Here is a 16,727-nt window from a genome sequence, read left to right on the forward strand (position 1 = left end):
TGGTTTTAATACATTTGATGATTGGTTTTCTTCTTGGTTTGACATTGGATACGAAAATATTTCTACTGAAAATTGTGTTCTGATTTGCTGGAAAATTTGTGAGGCAAGAAACAACCTCGTCTTTCGGCAGAGAGTCTCCTCCCCTGCCTCAATTGTCTTCTCCTCTGTGGCAATTGCTAAAGATTTTAGATGCGCCAACTCTGTGTCCATTTCAACTGCTTCTTCAGATTGGGCCTCCCCTCCTGTTCTTCGGCCTCGACGTTCAGACATTAAATGGAAACCTCCTTCTCCTGGTTTCTGGAAGCTTAACTTTGATGGTTCCGTCGTTGGAAACAAAAGTGCTGCTGCAGGTTTTGTCCTTCGAGATGAGCATGGTAACCCTATTTTTGCCGGGTCTAGAAATATTGGGATCTCCTCAGTTCCTGTTGTGGAAGGAAATGCTCTTCGTGATGGCCTCTATCATGCCCTGCTCCTCGGATGTAGGAAGATTTTTGCTGAAGGTGATTCCAAGCTTCTGATTGACGTTATCAATAACAAGTGTGCCACTCCGTGGAGGCTTCGTACTCTTGCCAGAGATATCACTAACCTTTCTACCAATTTTGAGCACATTGTCTTTGCTTTCATCCCTCGGGAAGCAAATTTTTTGGCTGATGCGATGGCGAATCAAGGTCACCTTTTGAAGACTCCTACTACTTGGAAGGGAAGACTCCCCCTTTAAGCCCTTTCTGCTTTCAACTTTGATTCTTTTAGTTTCGGTTGTCCTAGGGGCTTCCGGTTGTAATTTTTGTTTGCTCCTAAAAAAAAAAAAAAAAATAAAAGGGTTCTTGACCAAAAGCACCAAAATTGGCCAAAGTTATCCCACTTACCACAGCAACAAATTTTTATTCCCAGCCACCCTGTTTAAAGTAAAATGACAGTTTTGCCCTTGATGTAATTAATTAATTACAACCTGCCACTCTCCCCTTCTCTTTCTCCGCCCTGCAAATCCTCGATGTGCACTCTCTCTCTCTCTCCCCTCTCCTCTGCAACCAAATTTCAACTGCAACCATAGTCACATGGAATATTGTCTCTCCCACCACAAGCTCCTCGCTCTTCCGTCCCCAATCTCGACCTTGAAGCCTCGATTAACACTCAATTTCGAGCCCAAATCCCAGGTATTTGACTATGGTAGCCGATGCCGGGGTATCGATCCACTGCGAGTTCAGCAGCCTCAACTCGCCGCTCAACCCGAGGACCCGATTTGTCAAGGACCTCGACTCGCCGCTAGACTGGAGGATCCGATTCCAGTTCCGGCTCTCTCTCTCTCTCTCTGTTAGGATTTTCGCTGTTTTTGATGGGCATAATGGAGCTGAAGCAAGTGATATGGCTTCAAAGCTTTTGTTGGAGTATTTCGTTTTGCATACCTATTTTCTTCTTGATTCTTCTGATGCATCAAATAAGTATAATCAATGATGATGTGGTGGCCTGGTAATCTGGTTCAGGTTTCATTGTTCAGGTCAACTTGTCTAAGCTTTTTAGTATCAGCCAATTGTTTATGTTATTATTCTTTACTTAATAGTAAAGAATCCCTTAATTTAGAAATGAAAGGATTTGAGTAGTTAAATTGATTGATGTAACTGCTTTACATCTGTTGCATTTAGTTTGTGCTGCATTATTAGCAATTTTATGGTTCCCTTTGGATAGGAGTAGAATCTGAAAAAGATTTTTTTTAGGAGGCAATAGAGGTCTATTGGGGGGCAATAGACGTTTTTAAATTGATGTAATCTCCTCATTTTTTCTTTAATCAAAGTTATATTTGTGTAATTTTAGAAAAATTAGTTCTCATTTCGGTAATCGAAACGTCTATTGGGGGGCAATAGACGTCTATTGGGAGGCAATGGAAGTTTTAAAATTGATATAATTTCTTCATTTTTTCTTTAATCAAAGTTTTATCTGTCTAATTTTAGGAAGATTAGTTCCTATTCCGGCTACCGAAAGTTCTATTGGTGGGCAATACATAGCTGATAATCGTCTATTGGGAGGAAATATATGGTTGATAGTCGTCTATATTAGGGGGCAATAGACGCCTATTGAGGGGCAATAAATGTCTATTGGGTGCAAAAAAAATTCCGGTGAGATTTTCAGCAAATTCCTGTGGCCGGTAGCAGGTGACTGGACTCCTGCGGCCGGTGACGGGAATCCGGCGAACGTTGACCGGATTCCGGCGAAAGTTGACTTGATTCCGGCTACCGGACTCCGGAGAAGTCTCCCATGGTTTCTCTCTCTCTAAGTAACAAAGGGATAAGGGTAAAATGGTATTAAAAAAAATTAAAAAACAAAAAAAAATCTTAATGGTGTATTAGGGAAAACCTCCTTAAAGTGTTTTGGGTAAGAGAGAATTAAAAAAACTTAATGGGTAAGTGGGAAAAAAATCTCTAAAAATAAGGTAGATAGACAAAAACCCAAAAAAAAAAAAAAAAAAAAAAAAAAAAAAAAGTTATATCCGAACCGCAAAACAACACTAGCATCTGTATCCACTCCTAGTGACTCAATTCCTTCCTATATATCGCTGCAAAAACTCAGAGAGAGAGAGAGAGAGAGAGAGAACAAAATGGCTTGCCATGTCAATTTGGTTCCCCAATCCATGGCCACAGCGTCAGCTAAACCCAAAGCTCCTCCTCCTCCCGCCGCGTGTTCCATTTCAAAGCCATTCATCTCCGCAAAGCTTGTTCACTCGTCGCAATCCTCTTTCGTTTCCACCTTCTCTCCCTCTCGCCCTCAAACCCTAACTCCTCTCCGTTCCAGCAGAGCTATGACTGACCTGGTATGCATCACAATCCTCTTTGATAGTTGTAACGCTGCGTTTTTTTGTATTGAGCACTGTGTTGTTTCGTGTGGTTCTTGAACCAAACAGGCGGTGCGGTGTGCTTCTAAGGCTGAGCCGCTCAGAATTATGATATCCGGGGCGCCTGCTTCGGGTAAAGGCACGCAATGCGAGCTCATTACTCAGAAAGTGAGCTCCGATTCCCGAATTTTATTGTTTGGTTTGCTGTTTATGATTCCAACTTGGAAAATTTGGGACACAGAAAAACGCAATGCCTTGAGTTATTTTTCCTGAAAAATGATTCATATTTGGGGTATGATTGAGCAAGAAAAATATGAAAAATCGTATGCTATGTGATGTGTTTATGTGAATTACAGCCTCTCTTGGGGAATGTCGTACCGGGTTCACTTATGGATAGTGAACAAAAGATATAATGGTAACACTTAAATCCGATACGGTAACAAATTGAGCATCTAAAGAAGGAAGTTAGAAATTTGAAAGTTAAATCGGAGCTTGGTCTAAATGTTTTCCAAACAGGGGAGTTTGCAAATCTTGGGAATTTAAATCCCTTTTTCAAGTCCCACCACTCCAACAATATTTGGTATTTTCAATTACCTCTCCAAACACGTTATGAAGGATTTTTGTAGTCGAGTGATACTTATAGCTCTCCGTGAGGTGTTCTATAATCTGTTGATTAATTTGATTAAGCTTGTATGTTTTTTAAACTATAATTTCAGGTCATATGAGTTTCCAAATCCTAATGAATTTATACCATGGTTTACATGAGTACCACTTATGTCAAGCTTTTCTCACTACGAGAAGCAGATTAACTGAATTATGCTCCTCTACGCAGTATGATTTGGTACATGTCGCTGCTGGAGATTTACTTAGAGCGGAAATTGCATCTGGGAGTGAAAATGGGAAGCGTGCAAGGGCGTACATGGACAAAGGACAATTGGTTCCAGATGAAATAGTTGTTATGGTAGGGAAATTATATTCATGTTGGCTTATCGTCATGCTACTGGTGATTCTGTGGTGTCAATCATGTAGATGGTGAAAGAGCGTCTATTACAGCCAGATTCTCAAGAAAAAGGCTGGCTCTTGGATGGATACCCTAGGAGCTCATCGCAAGCAATTGCTCTTAAGGAATTCGGCTTCGAGCCAGATCTTTTCATTCTTCTTGACGTAAGTATTTGCTTTTCTGCTGTTGATCTTTCATAATGTTCATGAACTTTATATTTAAATAAGAAACTATCTTGAGGATGCTTCTCAACTCAGTGTAATTAAGTTGTTTGTGTTATACTGTTATTTCATAAGCTATGAATAAATATGGTAGTATGAATTATAGCATATGACGATGCATAAAAAAACCATGTAAATCCCCTTATTCGATCCAGAAAGTAAGAGTGAGCTGTTACAACCCTTGGTGACCATGACAACTTGCATTTGCAGGTTCCTGAAGAGATTCTTGTTGACAGAGTAGTTGGAAGAAGGTTAGATCCTGTTACTGGAAAGATCTACCATCTGAAGTATTCTCCTCCAGAGACCCCAGAGATCGCGGCAAGGCTCACCCAACGTTTTGATGATACAGAAGAAAAGGTATTATTCAAATTTATTCTTCCTACTTGTAATACTTGACTTCAAGGTGATCAAATTATCATTTGCCTATTAATTAATGGTGTTTTAACCTCCCATATTCTTATTTTACACTAGTTGCTATTATTCTTAGCAACTATGTTGGTCTCCTTTTCTTGTTGGACAATGCTACACAACCCAACTTATTCTTTCAATTTTTACCATGATTATGTCACATTGGTTCTAAAGCATACTTACTTTTCCAATGCAATAATGTAGCGTGCTTATCATGTGCCAATATTGGGAGAAAAAGTTGGGGTAATATAAGAATGTTCCTTTTTATAGTTTTGGCCTTTTGGGTCAGTATTTCATTTTCTTTTGTATTCACTTCATTCAGGTGAAACTTCGACTGCACACTCATCATCAAAATGTGGAGGCAGTACTTTCATTATATGAAGACATAACCCTTAAGGCAAGTATATTCTCTCGCTCCTTCTGACTCCCTGCTTCAGTGTTAATGTACGATTTTGAAATAGAAATGATTATATGTTGTACACATTACACTGGTATGCATTGAGCTAAATTAGGGTATCTGAAATATTGATTATATTGATGTGAGCATCCTTCTAGAGATACTATGGAGTTTCCTTTTATTAGTTATGGTCTTTCGGTTTTAAGACTTTTGGAACTCGAGATAAGACTGTGTTTTGTAGGGGTATGGTATATTTCCTATTTCCATCAGCTAAATCATGCATGATTGCATCCATTATGATACTATTGGTGGTTGGTATTGCCATTCTTGTCTCATGGATCAATGCATTGTTTTGATATTTATAGTTGATTTTCTGAAGGCCTTTAGCTTTGGCAACATCCCCTTGTCCCTCTTTTCTTCCCATCTTTCTCTTCTTTATTCCTGGCCTGATATCCAACTGGCTTGTTTACCAAAACAATGAAGTCCTGCTTCGATGGACATCTATAGGCTACAAACCAGCCTTTACATTACCAAAACCTGAACCCACTCACCAAACATCTGTAGACCAGTTTGAGGACTTGCACCCAAACACATCTCTTCATACAAGAAAATCTACCATCCTTTACTCTCACCCATATATAAACATCCCATACACTGTTCATCCCCAACTTCAACAACTAGCTTCTGTGATACGGAACTTCACGACAACCATATTGTATCACCCAAGCTATCTACCAAACACCAATGCACTTATTGACATGTTGCCAAAGCAAGCTCATACCATAATTTTCAGAACCTGCTCTATGCTCCATGAGCTACCTAAGTGTTCGGAATGGGTACCTGTGGGATTGCCGTAGTAGCTGCATGGTGGTGTTGTCTATGTTATATCAGTGCCAATGCCCCCAAATTTGTGGTCGCTTGCTCAAAACATTTAGGCATCCTATCTATGTATTTTGCTTAGGCTACTGATTGTAGTCATTCATTTTCTCTTCTTTTCTTTCTTCATGAAAAGGAAATACCAACACTTGCACTTAACTTTTGACTACTGGCTATTGACAAACTTCATGTTGTTGATTCACTTAAGCAAGTAATTATTGATGTTCTTTAAATACTTTGCAGATTCTGATCATATTTGCTATATAATATTTTCTGCTTGTAAGTTCTGAGATGAGATTGCATTGATACATTAACTGCCAAATGAAAATCTCATAAACATTTGATTATGCAAATCATCTCTTAATCATTGTATCCAACTTGGAGAGTCATTTTCTTTACTTCAGGTGGACGGGAGTGTTACCAAGGATGATGTGTTTGCCCAAATTGATGGCGCGCTGGCAAAGCTTCTTGAGAAAAAGCGGGCTACCACAGAATCTCTGGCAGCTTAGAAGATGTAGATAATGATTTTGGCTCCCATTTTGACGAGTTAGAAAAAGTTCAAGTCAATAATTAAGCACGATTTGGCTGTTTCGATGTGCTAGGAAACTACATCTGTGAAGAACACGACTTGTACATGTCATTGCAGCCGCCAGCCAAAGGAAAAGAAAGAAAGATATCACATCCATATCATGTTGGGTAGGCTAGTGATTTATTTGCAGCTAAATAAGCTGAAGTGTTCGATTTAGATTTACATATATATAGGTTCATTGGGTTTATTATTATATTTAATATATTTGGTGCTCAATTGACTCCTTGTTTAGAATTTTCCTCCAGTCTGACTTTTGCTCTGTCAAGATGAATAATAATTTAGGCAAAGATTCGAAAGAAAAAAGACTAAGACCGCTTTGAAGACGTGAATAATTTCTCAGGCAGAAATTAAGAAAAGAATATTATAAATTGAGGAAACTCCATGGTTGCTGCTGCTGCTAATCACTGTACAATGGTTTCTGTGGCTCTTACATTTTCATCCAATTATTGCCTTGACTAGTCAGCAAAACCCAAAATGAAAATAGAAAAAATGGTTTGCTCTACAAAAGTTGACTGTGTCTTGGCTCTCAACCGAGTCTAAGTCAAAGACTCGGTTCTTGAACTTGGTGGCGATGCCAAACAGTAAGCTAAAGCTCTTTCCAAGTTGCTTGCAATCTCAGTCATGGAAGGCCTATCTCTGCCCTCTAGGCTCACACAGTCCGCTGCTAAGTAACCCACATACGCCACGGCCTCTATTTCAAATGGCGTCGGTGGCGGCACCTTCGGGTCCAAGATCCTGTGAATTTCATCATTTACAATATACGGTACTACAAAATCCACCACATTTCTTGGCACCCCGTTCTCATTTTTATGAATCGCGCTATACCCCGACAGCAACTCGAGCAACACTACCCCGAAACTGTACACGTCGCTTTTCGTGGTTAGTTGTTGCAGCCTATAGTACTCAGGATCCATGTAACCAAATGTGCCAGCCGCACGCAGCGGCAAGTAGCACTCGTCTTCCCCGGGACCCATCAAAGATAGGCCAAAATCGGCCACCTTGGCTCTCCACTTGTCGTCCAACAATATGTTGGATGACTTGATGTCGCGGTGTATGATTGGCGGGACTGCGTACATGTGGAGGTATTCGATGCCTCTGGCCGCGTCAAGTGCCACTTGAATGCGTGCGGACCATGACATTAGAGGGGAAACTGTGATCTTGTGGAGATGGTCGTGAAGGGAACCATTGTTCATGTACTCATACACCAATATTCTCTCTTTTGCGTCTTCGTAAAACCCCAACAATCGAACTAGATTCTTGTGGTGTAGGCGTGATAGAAACTCAAGCTCATTCACAAATGCACTGTCATTGTCCTCTTGGCGCCTAGTGTGCCCGCCAACAGATGATGAGGACGCTGATGATTCGGCACGCTTGATGGCCACTTCACGGTTGCCATCATCTAATGTGGCATAGTAGACTGAGCCATAGTTGCCTGTCCCAATCTTGTGTTCTTCTGAGAAGTTGTTGGTGGCCTTTAGTAGCACTGGCAACGAAAATTCTTCCAATGAACCTCCGTTGGCTCCCAGGCTAATCAAGTGGCTTAGCCGCTTCTCCAACACTGGTGGTTGTTGAGCTGGTTGGCTTTGGAGTTGCCCTGAACCAGGCTGATTAGCTTGGCTCTCGATATCATCCAATCGACCCGAGTCATGGATTCTGGAACCTCTAATTTTGCAATTCTTGAATACAAAGTAGCCACAAACCAACAAGAAAGCTGAGGACCCAACACAACCAACTACAAGAAAAGCAACCATTTTCTTGCTCCACTTGGACTCCCTCGGTCGTTGCGGTGTTGGCCCCGGCACTGATTGAACTACTATAGTTGTCCCCTCACAAGGTTGACAAACTACATATCCTTGTTCACAAAAGTTGCCATAGCCTGGTAATAGGGAGCTATACAATGGGCACTCTCTTCTACATGGCCCTGGCTTCACATGACTGAAAACCAAGAAATTGTCTTGGGTATCAAACACTTGGTTTCCCCAGCAATACAAGGAAAAATTCTCCAACAAGACCCCGCAGAAAACGCTGCTTTTTGCTTCGATTGAGGTGAAGGAAGTCTCTCTTAAACTTTGAGGCAAACTGAAGCCATCTTCCCCCCAACAAACAACTGTTCCATTAGGCCTCAGGCCACAGCTTCGCTTGTCGCCCAAGGCCAGGGAAGTAAACTTCCCTTGTGGTTTGTCACCCTTCATTTCTCCCCAACAATCCAAACTACCATTACTCCATGAGATTGCACAAGCATAATTAGACCCTGCACTTACATGACTGTAATTACCCCTTATATGCTTTGTATCAATCACTTTGGTATTACTTCCAGTGCAAGTTACCTCTCCGATTTCTGAAACTCCGCAGACAAATTTGTCTCCCACTGCGATGCTCCTCGAGAAGTCTCTGTGACTTGTATTTGAATTGAACCCATGCCACTGCCAGCATTGGAGGCGATTAGTCCCATCAACTAGGCCGCAAACGCTGGAGTTTCCTGCTCTGAGTTCCTTGAGGGCTGGACCGGTATAAATTCGCTTAGTGGACATGTTAGTCCCATTGGCAGAGAACCTCCAGCAAATCATGACTGATGAAGAAGATGAGGACCCCGACCGCAAAGCACATAAAAAGCCATACCCACCAACCAAACCAGTAAATGAAGTGTCTGTGCTCACAGGAATTCTAATTCCACTAGGAAAACTAGTACAGTTGAGGAAAGAATGTTGTTGGGTCAGAGAACAAATTAGTGCTTGATTATTGGAAGTTTCAGAGATTGATACTGTCGAGAGTGAATGAATAGGGATGAGGCAAGAAGCCGAGAACAAGATGAAGCTGAAGATCAAGGAAGCCATAGAAACGAAGAGGATGGATTGGCGAGTGGTTCAGAAAATTTCATGGTGGGATGAGAAGGTTATTGGAAGAGAGGAGGAGGACATGGGTTTGAGTTTATTGAATAATGATCAAGATATGGTTTTGGGGGCGTATTTAAACGTGTTGAAGGTGCTGGTGGCTTATTGAAAACACAGTTGTTTGAACCACTGAGAGGAAGGTTTAGAGGACCAAGACCAAGTCCCTTTGGAAAAGTTTAATAAGAAAGGAGAGCGTGTGGGTCAAAGAATGGGAGAGGTGAGTGCAACACAAACTAATAGACCGGTTTCTACTATCTTTTACTGAGTCATGCTACTCAACTCGTTCGAGTCACTAGAAATATGAATTTGACTCCGTCGTTTGACTCAGCCCGAATCATGTCCACAACACTCGTGTAGTACAACAACAACAACAAATGTGATTTTGGATGAAAATTCGACAGTATATTGATGTACTAATATATCAAATAGACTATATTTGATATAAATGTAGATTGATTTCATGCATAAATAGATTGGGTAAAGCTAATGGTAATGCCTCATACATATCTTATTTCATGTAATATTTACTATTTTAAGAACTTATGTGGTAACTAGAAAAAGTCTTAATTAAGGTAAATAAAGTCCTCGTTAGAGCAAGTTCACCCGTTGGGTCACCGGGTCACCTACTATTCACTGCTTTTTAGTGTATATTTTCATTCTTTGGGTCATGAAATACACTGTGGCCGTACTTAAGGCACGAAATACACTGTGCAGGTCACCATGGTGACCCAAAACGTACACTGTACAGTGTGACCTAGTGTAACGTTCCAAACCTAAATTTACCAGTTTACGAGTCTTTCGATGGGTAAATGACATTTACATTTACTTTTTGGTTCCGTTTCGATATTTTAAGGGGGCCCCTAAAAGTTGGCTTTTTGTTCGGGTCAAAATTTGAGAAAATGTTCTTCATGAAAGTTGTAGAGGACGTTAAACCGAGCGCGTGCATATATGGTACGTAAAAATCGGAGTTCGTATGCAAAAGTTATAAGTGAAAAGGTAACGTTACTATTCATAGTAGAAATTTGTATAAATAATGAAAATTTACTGTGGTAGGTTTCCAAATCCGGAAACCCACCTTTCTCTCTCCTCTCCCCCCTTTCCTCTTCGGGCGATTCCTTCTCCCCTTCGATTCGCTGCCGTCCAGCCATTAACCGGTGGGCAACCGGCCACCACGTGATCGCCTCTTCCTCCTCTTGACGCTAGTGCCCTTGAGTTTCGGCGATTTGGCCGGAAAACCCCGAATCGAAGCAAGGAACCTCACGGGGGCAGTTTGAGCTTTTCCGGAGATTCAGCCATTTCCGACCACCAAATTGGGACCGTAGGGGCGCCTCAAGCCGGTGATCATTTCCCCTAAGGCCATTCACTTCAATTTGCAGTGTGGAGGTTGAATCGACGATTTCAAATTCTAGGGTTTGGAGGTTTTTTTTTTCTGGGTTTTCTTCACTGGCCAATTTCGAGTGCTTTAAGGTAAAATTGGAATGTGTTATAGTTGAGGAAATTGTTGGGTCTGTTGTGTTGTTGTTGCTGCCAAAATTTGGTGGCCATAGGAGGTGATGGCCGCCGGCGCATGGGGCCACTGTAGGTCGCGCGTGGAGGCACGTTGGGCAGCTTTCTAATTTCGATTTTTAGCCTATTGAATCCTATAATTGTTGTAGAGGTTGAATATGTGATTTTTGGTGAATTTTGGAGGAGTTTGACATTGATTGTGAATTTTTGAAGTTTGGAGTTTCAGATGTCGATTTATGGGAATCCGACCTTCGGATTTCCCTTATTCCGCTATGGAATGCTTTAATCGACGGATTGATATTAGTATTGAAGTTGGGTTGAATTCAAGAAGTATTAGAGATGATTTATGAGGATTTGTTTTTGGGAGTCGTATTTAATTGTTGAATAGTTTATTCACGGAATATAATTGTATACAGGGCAACGTGCCGAGCTACGACTCGACGTATGAAACTGGTAGCATGGTCTCCTAAATAGTACAGTGAGTGGACATTTATTTTAAATTAAATGTGCATGCAGTATATTATTATTTTCTAATTGAGGTTTAATTTATTATTTGAATTAATGAGTGTTATGATTTTCTGAGCTTGATTTCTTGAGATTTATTATGCTCTATGAGTTACGGGATTTTTAGTGGATTTCCTTCCCGAGGACTTTCAATATATTTTTAAGCTATTTATTTATGAGTTATTGAGTTGGGGAATGATTTTCGGGAAGTGACTGATTAAGAAAATATTCTGAGAATTATTGATTTAGAATAGTGGTTTATATGAGGATTTACGAGTTCAAATGTTTCATCGAATAATTGAGTATGATTCAATTATTGAGATTTCTTGAGTTTTGAGCTCCGCACCTATCAGCTTTGAAGTTAGGTTGAGATTTATTTCTGGAAGCATTTATTGATTTATCAAGTATTTGAATTATGCTTTCGAGGATTTATTGCGATATTGAGGTTTGAGCGCGAGATAATCCTAAGCAATGTTGTCGGTGAATTATTAATGATTTATTGAAGTAATATCGAGTTCTTTCCGAAAGCAACCGAAAGCAAGTAATTGGAGGAGGTTGTTTCCAGTTTATCAAGGAGGCTATCTTTGGCGCATGCGTATATTACCTAGTTGGCGGTCCCTTCTAGGTAATAGTCTGGTTGGCAGTCCCTTCCGGGCTACATCCCGGTTGGCAGTCCCTTCCGATGCATCACCTGGTTGGCAGTCCCTTCTAGGTAATAGTCTGGTTGGCAGTCCATTCCAGACTACATCTCGGTTGGCAGTCCCTTCCGATGCATCATCTGGTTGGCAGACCCTTCCAGATGACATGAGGTGGTAGTTAGTTGGCAGTCCCTTCTAACTACCTGTGGCTAGTTGACAGTCCCTTCTACCCACCGCCTACTAAGTCCGGTTGACAGTCCCTTCCGATGCGTCACTTGGTTGGCAGTCCCTTCTAACTACCTGTGGCTAGTTGGTAGTCCCTTCTACCCACCGCCTCCTAAATCCGGTTGGCAGTCCCTTCCGATGCGTCATCTGGGCGGCAGTCCCCTCCAGATGGCATGAGATGACTAGTTAGCAGTCCTTTCTAGTCATCAAACGAGGTTTTCTAAAAAGGATATTTCAAAAAAAGAAAAAGAGAATGATTGAGTTGGAAACGTTATGAAATCTCGTTGCATGTCGGTTTTGTTAACAAGATATTTGAAATATGATTACTTATATGAGGGATTGGAGATTTTAAGAGATTGCAAGATGTTCTATTTTACGTGATTAAGATTGCAGTAAAGATGATGATTAAGAGTATTTCCAAGATTGTTACTGCATGCGAGATTTTAGAGAATAACTTGGGAAAGCACATTAAGTTTTACTTATACATTCGAAATTACTTATTTTCGTCTACTCACTCTAACGGTTTTTAAATGTTTTCCCTTGGGCCCTTCCATTTTAAATGCCTAGTTTGCAGGCCAGTTTAGCTTGAGTTCAAGCGTACATGGGGTTGAGACATAGCTGTCATAGCTTCTCCATTATAAAAGTATCGGTCCTTTATCTTGTATTCTACTCTCTTGTACGCCTGTACATTAGATTGCTCTGATAACCTATGAAATTAATATTTTTAAGTTCAGAATTGTTTTGTGATATGGGAGATGTTGTGTTTTAGGGAGCATGGTGGCTTCAGAAGATTAAGGGTGGATTATTTTAGAAGTGTAAATGTTTTTCTACATGTTTTGGGTAGTCCACTTTTAGAGGGAGTTCCGCCAAATTTTTGGTAGAATTTTTTCTAAGGTGGGCCCTGCATGGCCACTTTGGATTTCAAGGTGAAATCCGGGGCGGGTCCTGTCACCCAGGGCACGAAATACACTGTGCTCGTGACCCAGAGGGTGAAATTAACACTAAAAAGCAGTGAATAGTGGGTGACCTGGTGACCGAACAGGTGAACTTGCTCTTAGAGTAAAGTAGGTTTTCATTCGAGTAATTAAGTCTTAAAAGTGATAATTGCAGTAGGTTCTTATTTGAGTAATTAAGTCTAAAAATTGGTAATTGTATGTATTGTCATAAGTTAACATATTGTAAAATTTTCTAAGTAGACTAGCTTGACTTGATCTCAAATTAGTCTACTTCTATATCAAATTAATCTACTTTGATGTATCAGTACATTAATTTACCGTAGACAAACCCTAAAACAAAAATCAAAGAAACTACATTTATAAATAGTAGAGCAGATTTGGAATCTAGGCGAGTCATGTGACAATAATCACCTTCGTGAATGAAACAGAAAAGTCAATCCAATCTAATTTGAGAAACATCCTTTTTGAGTTGAAGGAGGTTAATCTTTATTGGTAATCAAGCAAAACTTAGGGTACAGGCATATCAGCCTCTATTACATCATAAAGAAAGAAAGGAACATCAGACCAAATAAAACTTTGATCATTAGATGAAGCATAAGTTGCCACCATAAGTGCAGCTTTATTTGCTTCTCTTCTAGCGTGCACCACCTTGGAATTAGGCAGAAACGCCAAATCCACACTTATATCTTCATAAAGTCTCCCAAGAGCAGAGGTATTTGTAGTGGTAGTCTGACAAAGCTGTTGTTTTAAGCCCAAGCAATCAGTTTCAAACAAAGCCTGATGAAGAGCGTTAGTCAACACATAACTCACTGCTTCCTTACAGGCCATTAGTTCTGCATGTTCAGCAGATTGAACATTGGAAATGGCTTTGCCCACTGCCCCCAAGAAAGTACCTCTAGCATCTCGAATAACAAAGCCTATTGCAGCCTTACCTGAGCCCTGATTATAAGCCCCATCAAAATTTACCTTTAGCCAACCTTGTGGAGGAACTTTCCACTTAAGAACTCTCCCCAGATTCTGGGACATTTGTAGCTTCGAATTATGGAAGATAAAACTGCTCAACCTTGCAGCTGACAAAAGAGCAATATCACTAGATGAAGTAGCTTTGTTCTCCCAGACCCTAGCATTCCTCTCCTTCCAAACACCCCAAATAAAAAACAACAATCGAGTGAAAGCAGTTTTGGGAAGCTTCTCTGCACAGTAACAAAGCCAACTAAAGCACAGCTTTGATCAGTCTCCATTCCAAAAAAGAAGGACAGATGCAGCTCAAACTAAAGCACATTCCATTAATCAGCACCAAAATTAATGAGCCATATCTCAAATTGCAGCGGTGAATTAAACCAACATTCCTTCAGTCCTCCGGACAAAAGAAACAAAGATGTTGAAACTAGACATCCTTCATCCTAAACATAGCCTAGTGCAAGTAATTCAACCTATAGTACACAAGCAGACCACCATGCCAGTTGGGTAAAAATCAGAAGCATCTTTACTCATAAGCTAATTCTTATATATGAGTTGTCACCATTAAGAAGAGAATGAACAAAGATAAATGATTAAAAGCATTAATAAGCCCAGTCTAAAACTAAAAGAGCACATGTAAGCTAACATACCAGGTAAACATAAGAAGAAATTGGATGCATCCCCCAAACTCAAAGAGCATACTGAATGATCTGAGAGAAAGAGAATGAAGCTATGCGATATCTGAGCTTTGGGGAAATAGAGAAAGTATTAAAATTACAAAAACCATACCGGAAAAATGAAAGTTGTTCATTGAATTACTGTTGAACATAAACTGCAAGACTGAGAAAATAGAGTAGGGTAGAGAGTTAATGAACAAGAAATTTTAAGACTTGATAACTATGTACCTATATATTGATCAAAGACTACACAAGTTGATTCAAGTGTAAATCAAAAACTCAAAGAATACTCACAGAAAGCAGGTTAACAAGGACAAAGCAAAGCTGGTCATACTGATCTTGATCTCATTCCTCTTCCCTGCTATTGCTATTGCTCTTGCTCTTGGCTTTGGGTGATCTGATCCTGAATGAAAAGAGATGCATTAAATCTTAAGGCTGGAATTAAATCCTTCACCAAAACATTATTCCATTATTCTATCAACATTGTTCCAATTTGAACCACCCATACCACGAAAACAATCCTGCAACTCTTCCTTTGGAAAATATTCAGTCATCGATTGCGCACTTGGTAAGACCCTCTTATGATTCTTTCCCTTTCTCAGCCTTTTCGAGTTTATGTCTTCGAAACCTTCATCGCCTGCTTGTTCGATTTCAGAGTAGCACCTCTTCTTGCTCTTCAATTTCAATTTCAATTTCAAATCCTGTTTCTGATCATCATGAAGTGGGTCTGGGTTTACAACAATACCAGAATCAGGGGAAACAGAGCAAGAATAAGAAGCAATACCTGTAGTGGCAGAGACGCAGCGTTTGAATTTGATGATGATCCTCTGCTTCTGATTCTGATTCTGCTTTTGCATCCCTCTAGATCCAACAATACCAGAATCAGGGGAAACAGAGCAAGAATAAGAAGCAATACCTGTAGTGGCAGAGACGCAGCGTTTGAATTTGATGATGATCCTCTGCTTCTGATTCTGATTCTGCTTTTGCATCCCTCTAGATCCAGATCTCTTCTTTTTGGGAAAACCAAGTGAGAATGCTGCTTCTGGTTTGTTCCTATTCATCATCAAGTCCTTCAAAACCATCTGGGTCAGAAGCACTTGTTGCTCAGATGGGTCGGTGGCCATGGCTTTCACATCATCAACCATTTTCAAGAAAGACCCACAAAGCCTGGTCTCATTTTTCCTCAAATCTTCAATCGTGATCACCATCTTCCTCCTCCGCTAACTCCTAAACCCTAATTCCTTTATTCGTCTTCTTTTCTCAGAGAAAAAATTGATCCCCAAAGATTGAATCTTTAGTCAAGATTACAAGTGGGTATCGGAGATTGAACAAAAATCGGAATTGGGTATTCGCCAACAACTATAAGGACAAATTGATTTTGGAGTTAGGGTTGATTTTGGAGTTAGGGTTTGCAAATTGCAAGGGGTAGAAGGAGATGGAGTAGAGTTTCTAATTGTAGGAAATTTGGATTATTTATCCTAATCCTCGGCGGATTCACACGCTTAGCCTAACCGCGTTTTCCTTCACTTCCTATGCTTAATTGCAACGGCTACATTTTTTAAAATAATAATAATTATTATTATTATTTTTTTTTTTAAGAATGGTGAATAATTTTTTTCTTAAAAATAAATAATATCCACATGGAAAAGGAAGTAAACTTTATCTAATTTCTTGAGTGGTTTCATAATTAATATTAGAACAAAACACACCTGATATTATTAACTAGCATGGTGAGGTTTTTTTTTTTTTTTTTTCAAGAGTGTAGTTAAAAGTAGTGGGGAGTTTCTACTACTTTTATTTTATTTTTATTTTTATTTTAATTTTATAAATTGACTTTATTATCCTTATTGATTATTTCTGATTCAAAGCTTTTTAATGGGAAATTCGTCCAAACAGTGTCTGAACTTTTCCAGACTATTAATTTTCGTACCTATATTTCAAAAAACATCAAAATGGTATCTGACGATTTAAGCCCGAACCAATTTCCGTACCTAGCAACAGTAAAATCGTTAACTCTGTTAACTTTTGAAGGGTATTTTCGTCATTTTACTATTC

General features: G+C 39.9%; 3 protein-coding genes across 9 annotated transcripts; 1 reads left to right on the forward strand and 2 right to left on the reverse strand.

Moving 5' to 3' along the window:
* The first annotated feature begins 2,517 nt into the window (after positions 1-2,517).
* On the forward strand, positions 2,518-6,531 carry LOC112177099 (adenylate kinase, chloroplastic). Of its 2 annotated transcripts, XM_024315299.2 has the most exons (7): positions 2,518-2,803; positions 2,894-2,992; positions 3,657-3,785; positions 3,854-3,988; positions 4,256-4,402; positions 4,776-4,850; positions 6,131-6,531. In XM_024315299.2, exons 1-7 carry the CDS (start codon positions 2,591-2,593, stop codon positions 6,233-6,235), a joined length of 903 nt encoding a protein of 300 aa, XP_024171067.1. In that variant the 5' UTR covers positions 2,518-2,590; the 3' UTR covers positions 6,236-6,531. The 2 variants fall into 2 exon arrangements, with proteins under 2 accessions (XP_024171067.1, XP_040367573.1); XM_040511639.1 differs by lacking the exon at positions 2,894-2,992.
* A 99-nt stretch (positions 6,532-6,630) lies between these two features.
* On the reverse strand, positions 6,631-9,273 carry LOC112177098 (serine/threonine-protein kinase-like protein CCR4). The gene has a single exon (XM_024315298.2). It carries the CDS (start codon positions 9,147-9,149, stop codon positions 6,852-6,854), a length of 2,298 nt encoding a protein of 765 aa, XP_024171066.1. The 5' UTR covers positions 9,150-9,273; the 3' UTR covers positions 6,631-6,851.
* A 4,990-nt stretch (positions 9,274-14,263) lies between these two features.
* LOC112176028 lies at positions 14,264-16,099 on the reverse strand. 6 transcript variants are annotated; one of them, XM_040510311.1, is made up of 4 exons: positions 15,550-16,099; positions 15,181-15,417; positions 15,007-15,075; positions 14,264-14,705 (listed from the first exon to the last, which is right to left on the reverse strand). In XM_040510311.1, the coding sequence occupies exons 1-4, from the start codon at positions 15,878-15,880 to the stop codon at positions 14,560-14,562; spliced, it is 783 nt and encodes a 260-aa protein (XP_040366245.1). In that variant the 5' UTR covers positions 15,881-16,099; the 3' UTR covers positions 14,264-14,559. The 6 variants fall into 6 exon arrangements, with proteins under 6 accessions (XP_040366245.1, XP_040366240.1, XP_040366244.1 ...); XM_040510306.1 differs by having other exon boundaries at positions 15,007-15,069; positions 15,181-16,099; XM_040510310.1 differs by having other exon boundaries at positions 14,264-14,835; positions 14,967-15,069; positions 15,181-16,099.
* Positions 16,100-16,727: the final 628 nt, after the last annotated feature.

The sequence above is a fragment of the Rosa chinensis genome, chromosome 7, assembly GCF_002994745.2.
Source record: "Rosa chinensis cultivar Old Blush chromosome 7, RchiOBHm-V2, whole genome shotgun sequence".
Lineage (NCBI taxonomy): Eukaryota > Viridiplantae > Streptophyta > Magnoliopsida > Rosales > Rosaceae > Rosa > Rosa chinensis.

Bases quoted from the DNA above. Each gene is read 5' to 3' on its own strand.
- LOC112177099 (XM_024315299.2), top strand. From the start codon at position 2,591: ATGGCTTGCCATGTCAATTTGGTTCCCCAATCCATGGCCACAGCGTCA. The intron at 2,993-3,656 runs GTGAGCTCCGAT...TCCTCTACGCAG, and splicing joins GCGAGCTCATTACTCAGAAA to TATGATTTGGTACATGTCGC. The intron at 3,786-3,853 runs GTAGGGAAATTA...TCAATCATGTAG, and splicing joins CAGATGAAATAGTTGTTATG to ATGGTGAAAGAGCGTCTATT.
- LOC112177098 (XM_024315298.2), bottom strand. From the start codon at position 9,149: ATGGCTTCCTTGATCTTCAGCTTCATCTTGTTCTCGGCTTCTTGCCTC.
- LOC112176028 (XM_040510305.1), bottom strand. From the start codon at position 15,880: ATGGTGATCACGATTGAAGATTTGAGGAAAAATGAGACCAGGCTTTGT. The intron at 15,076-15,180 runs GTATGGGTGGTT...CTTTTCATTCAG, and splicing joins GTTGCAGGATTGTTTTCGTG to GATCAGATCACCCAAAGCCA. The intron at 14,706-15,006 runs GTATGACCAGCT...TCTTTCTCTCAG, and splicing joins GAGGAATGAGATCAAGATCA to ATCATTCAGTATGCTCTTTG.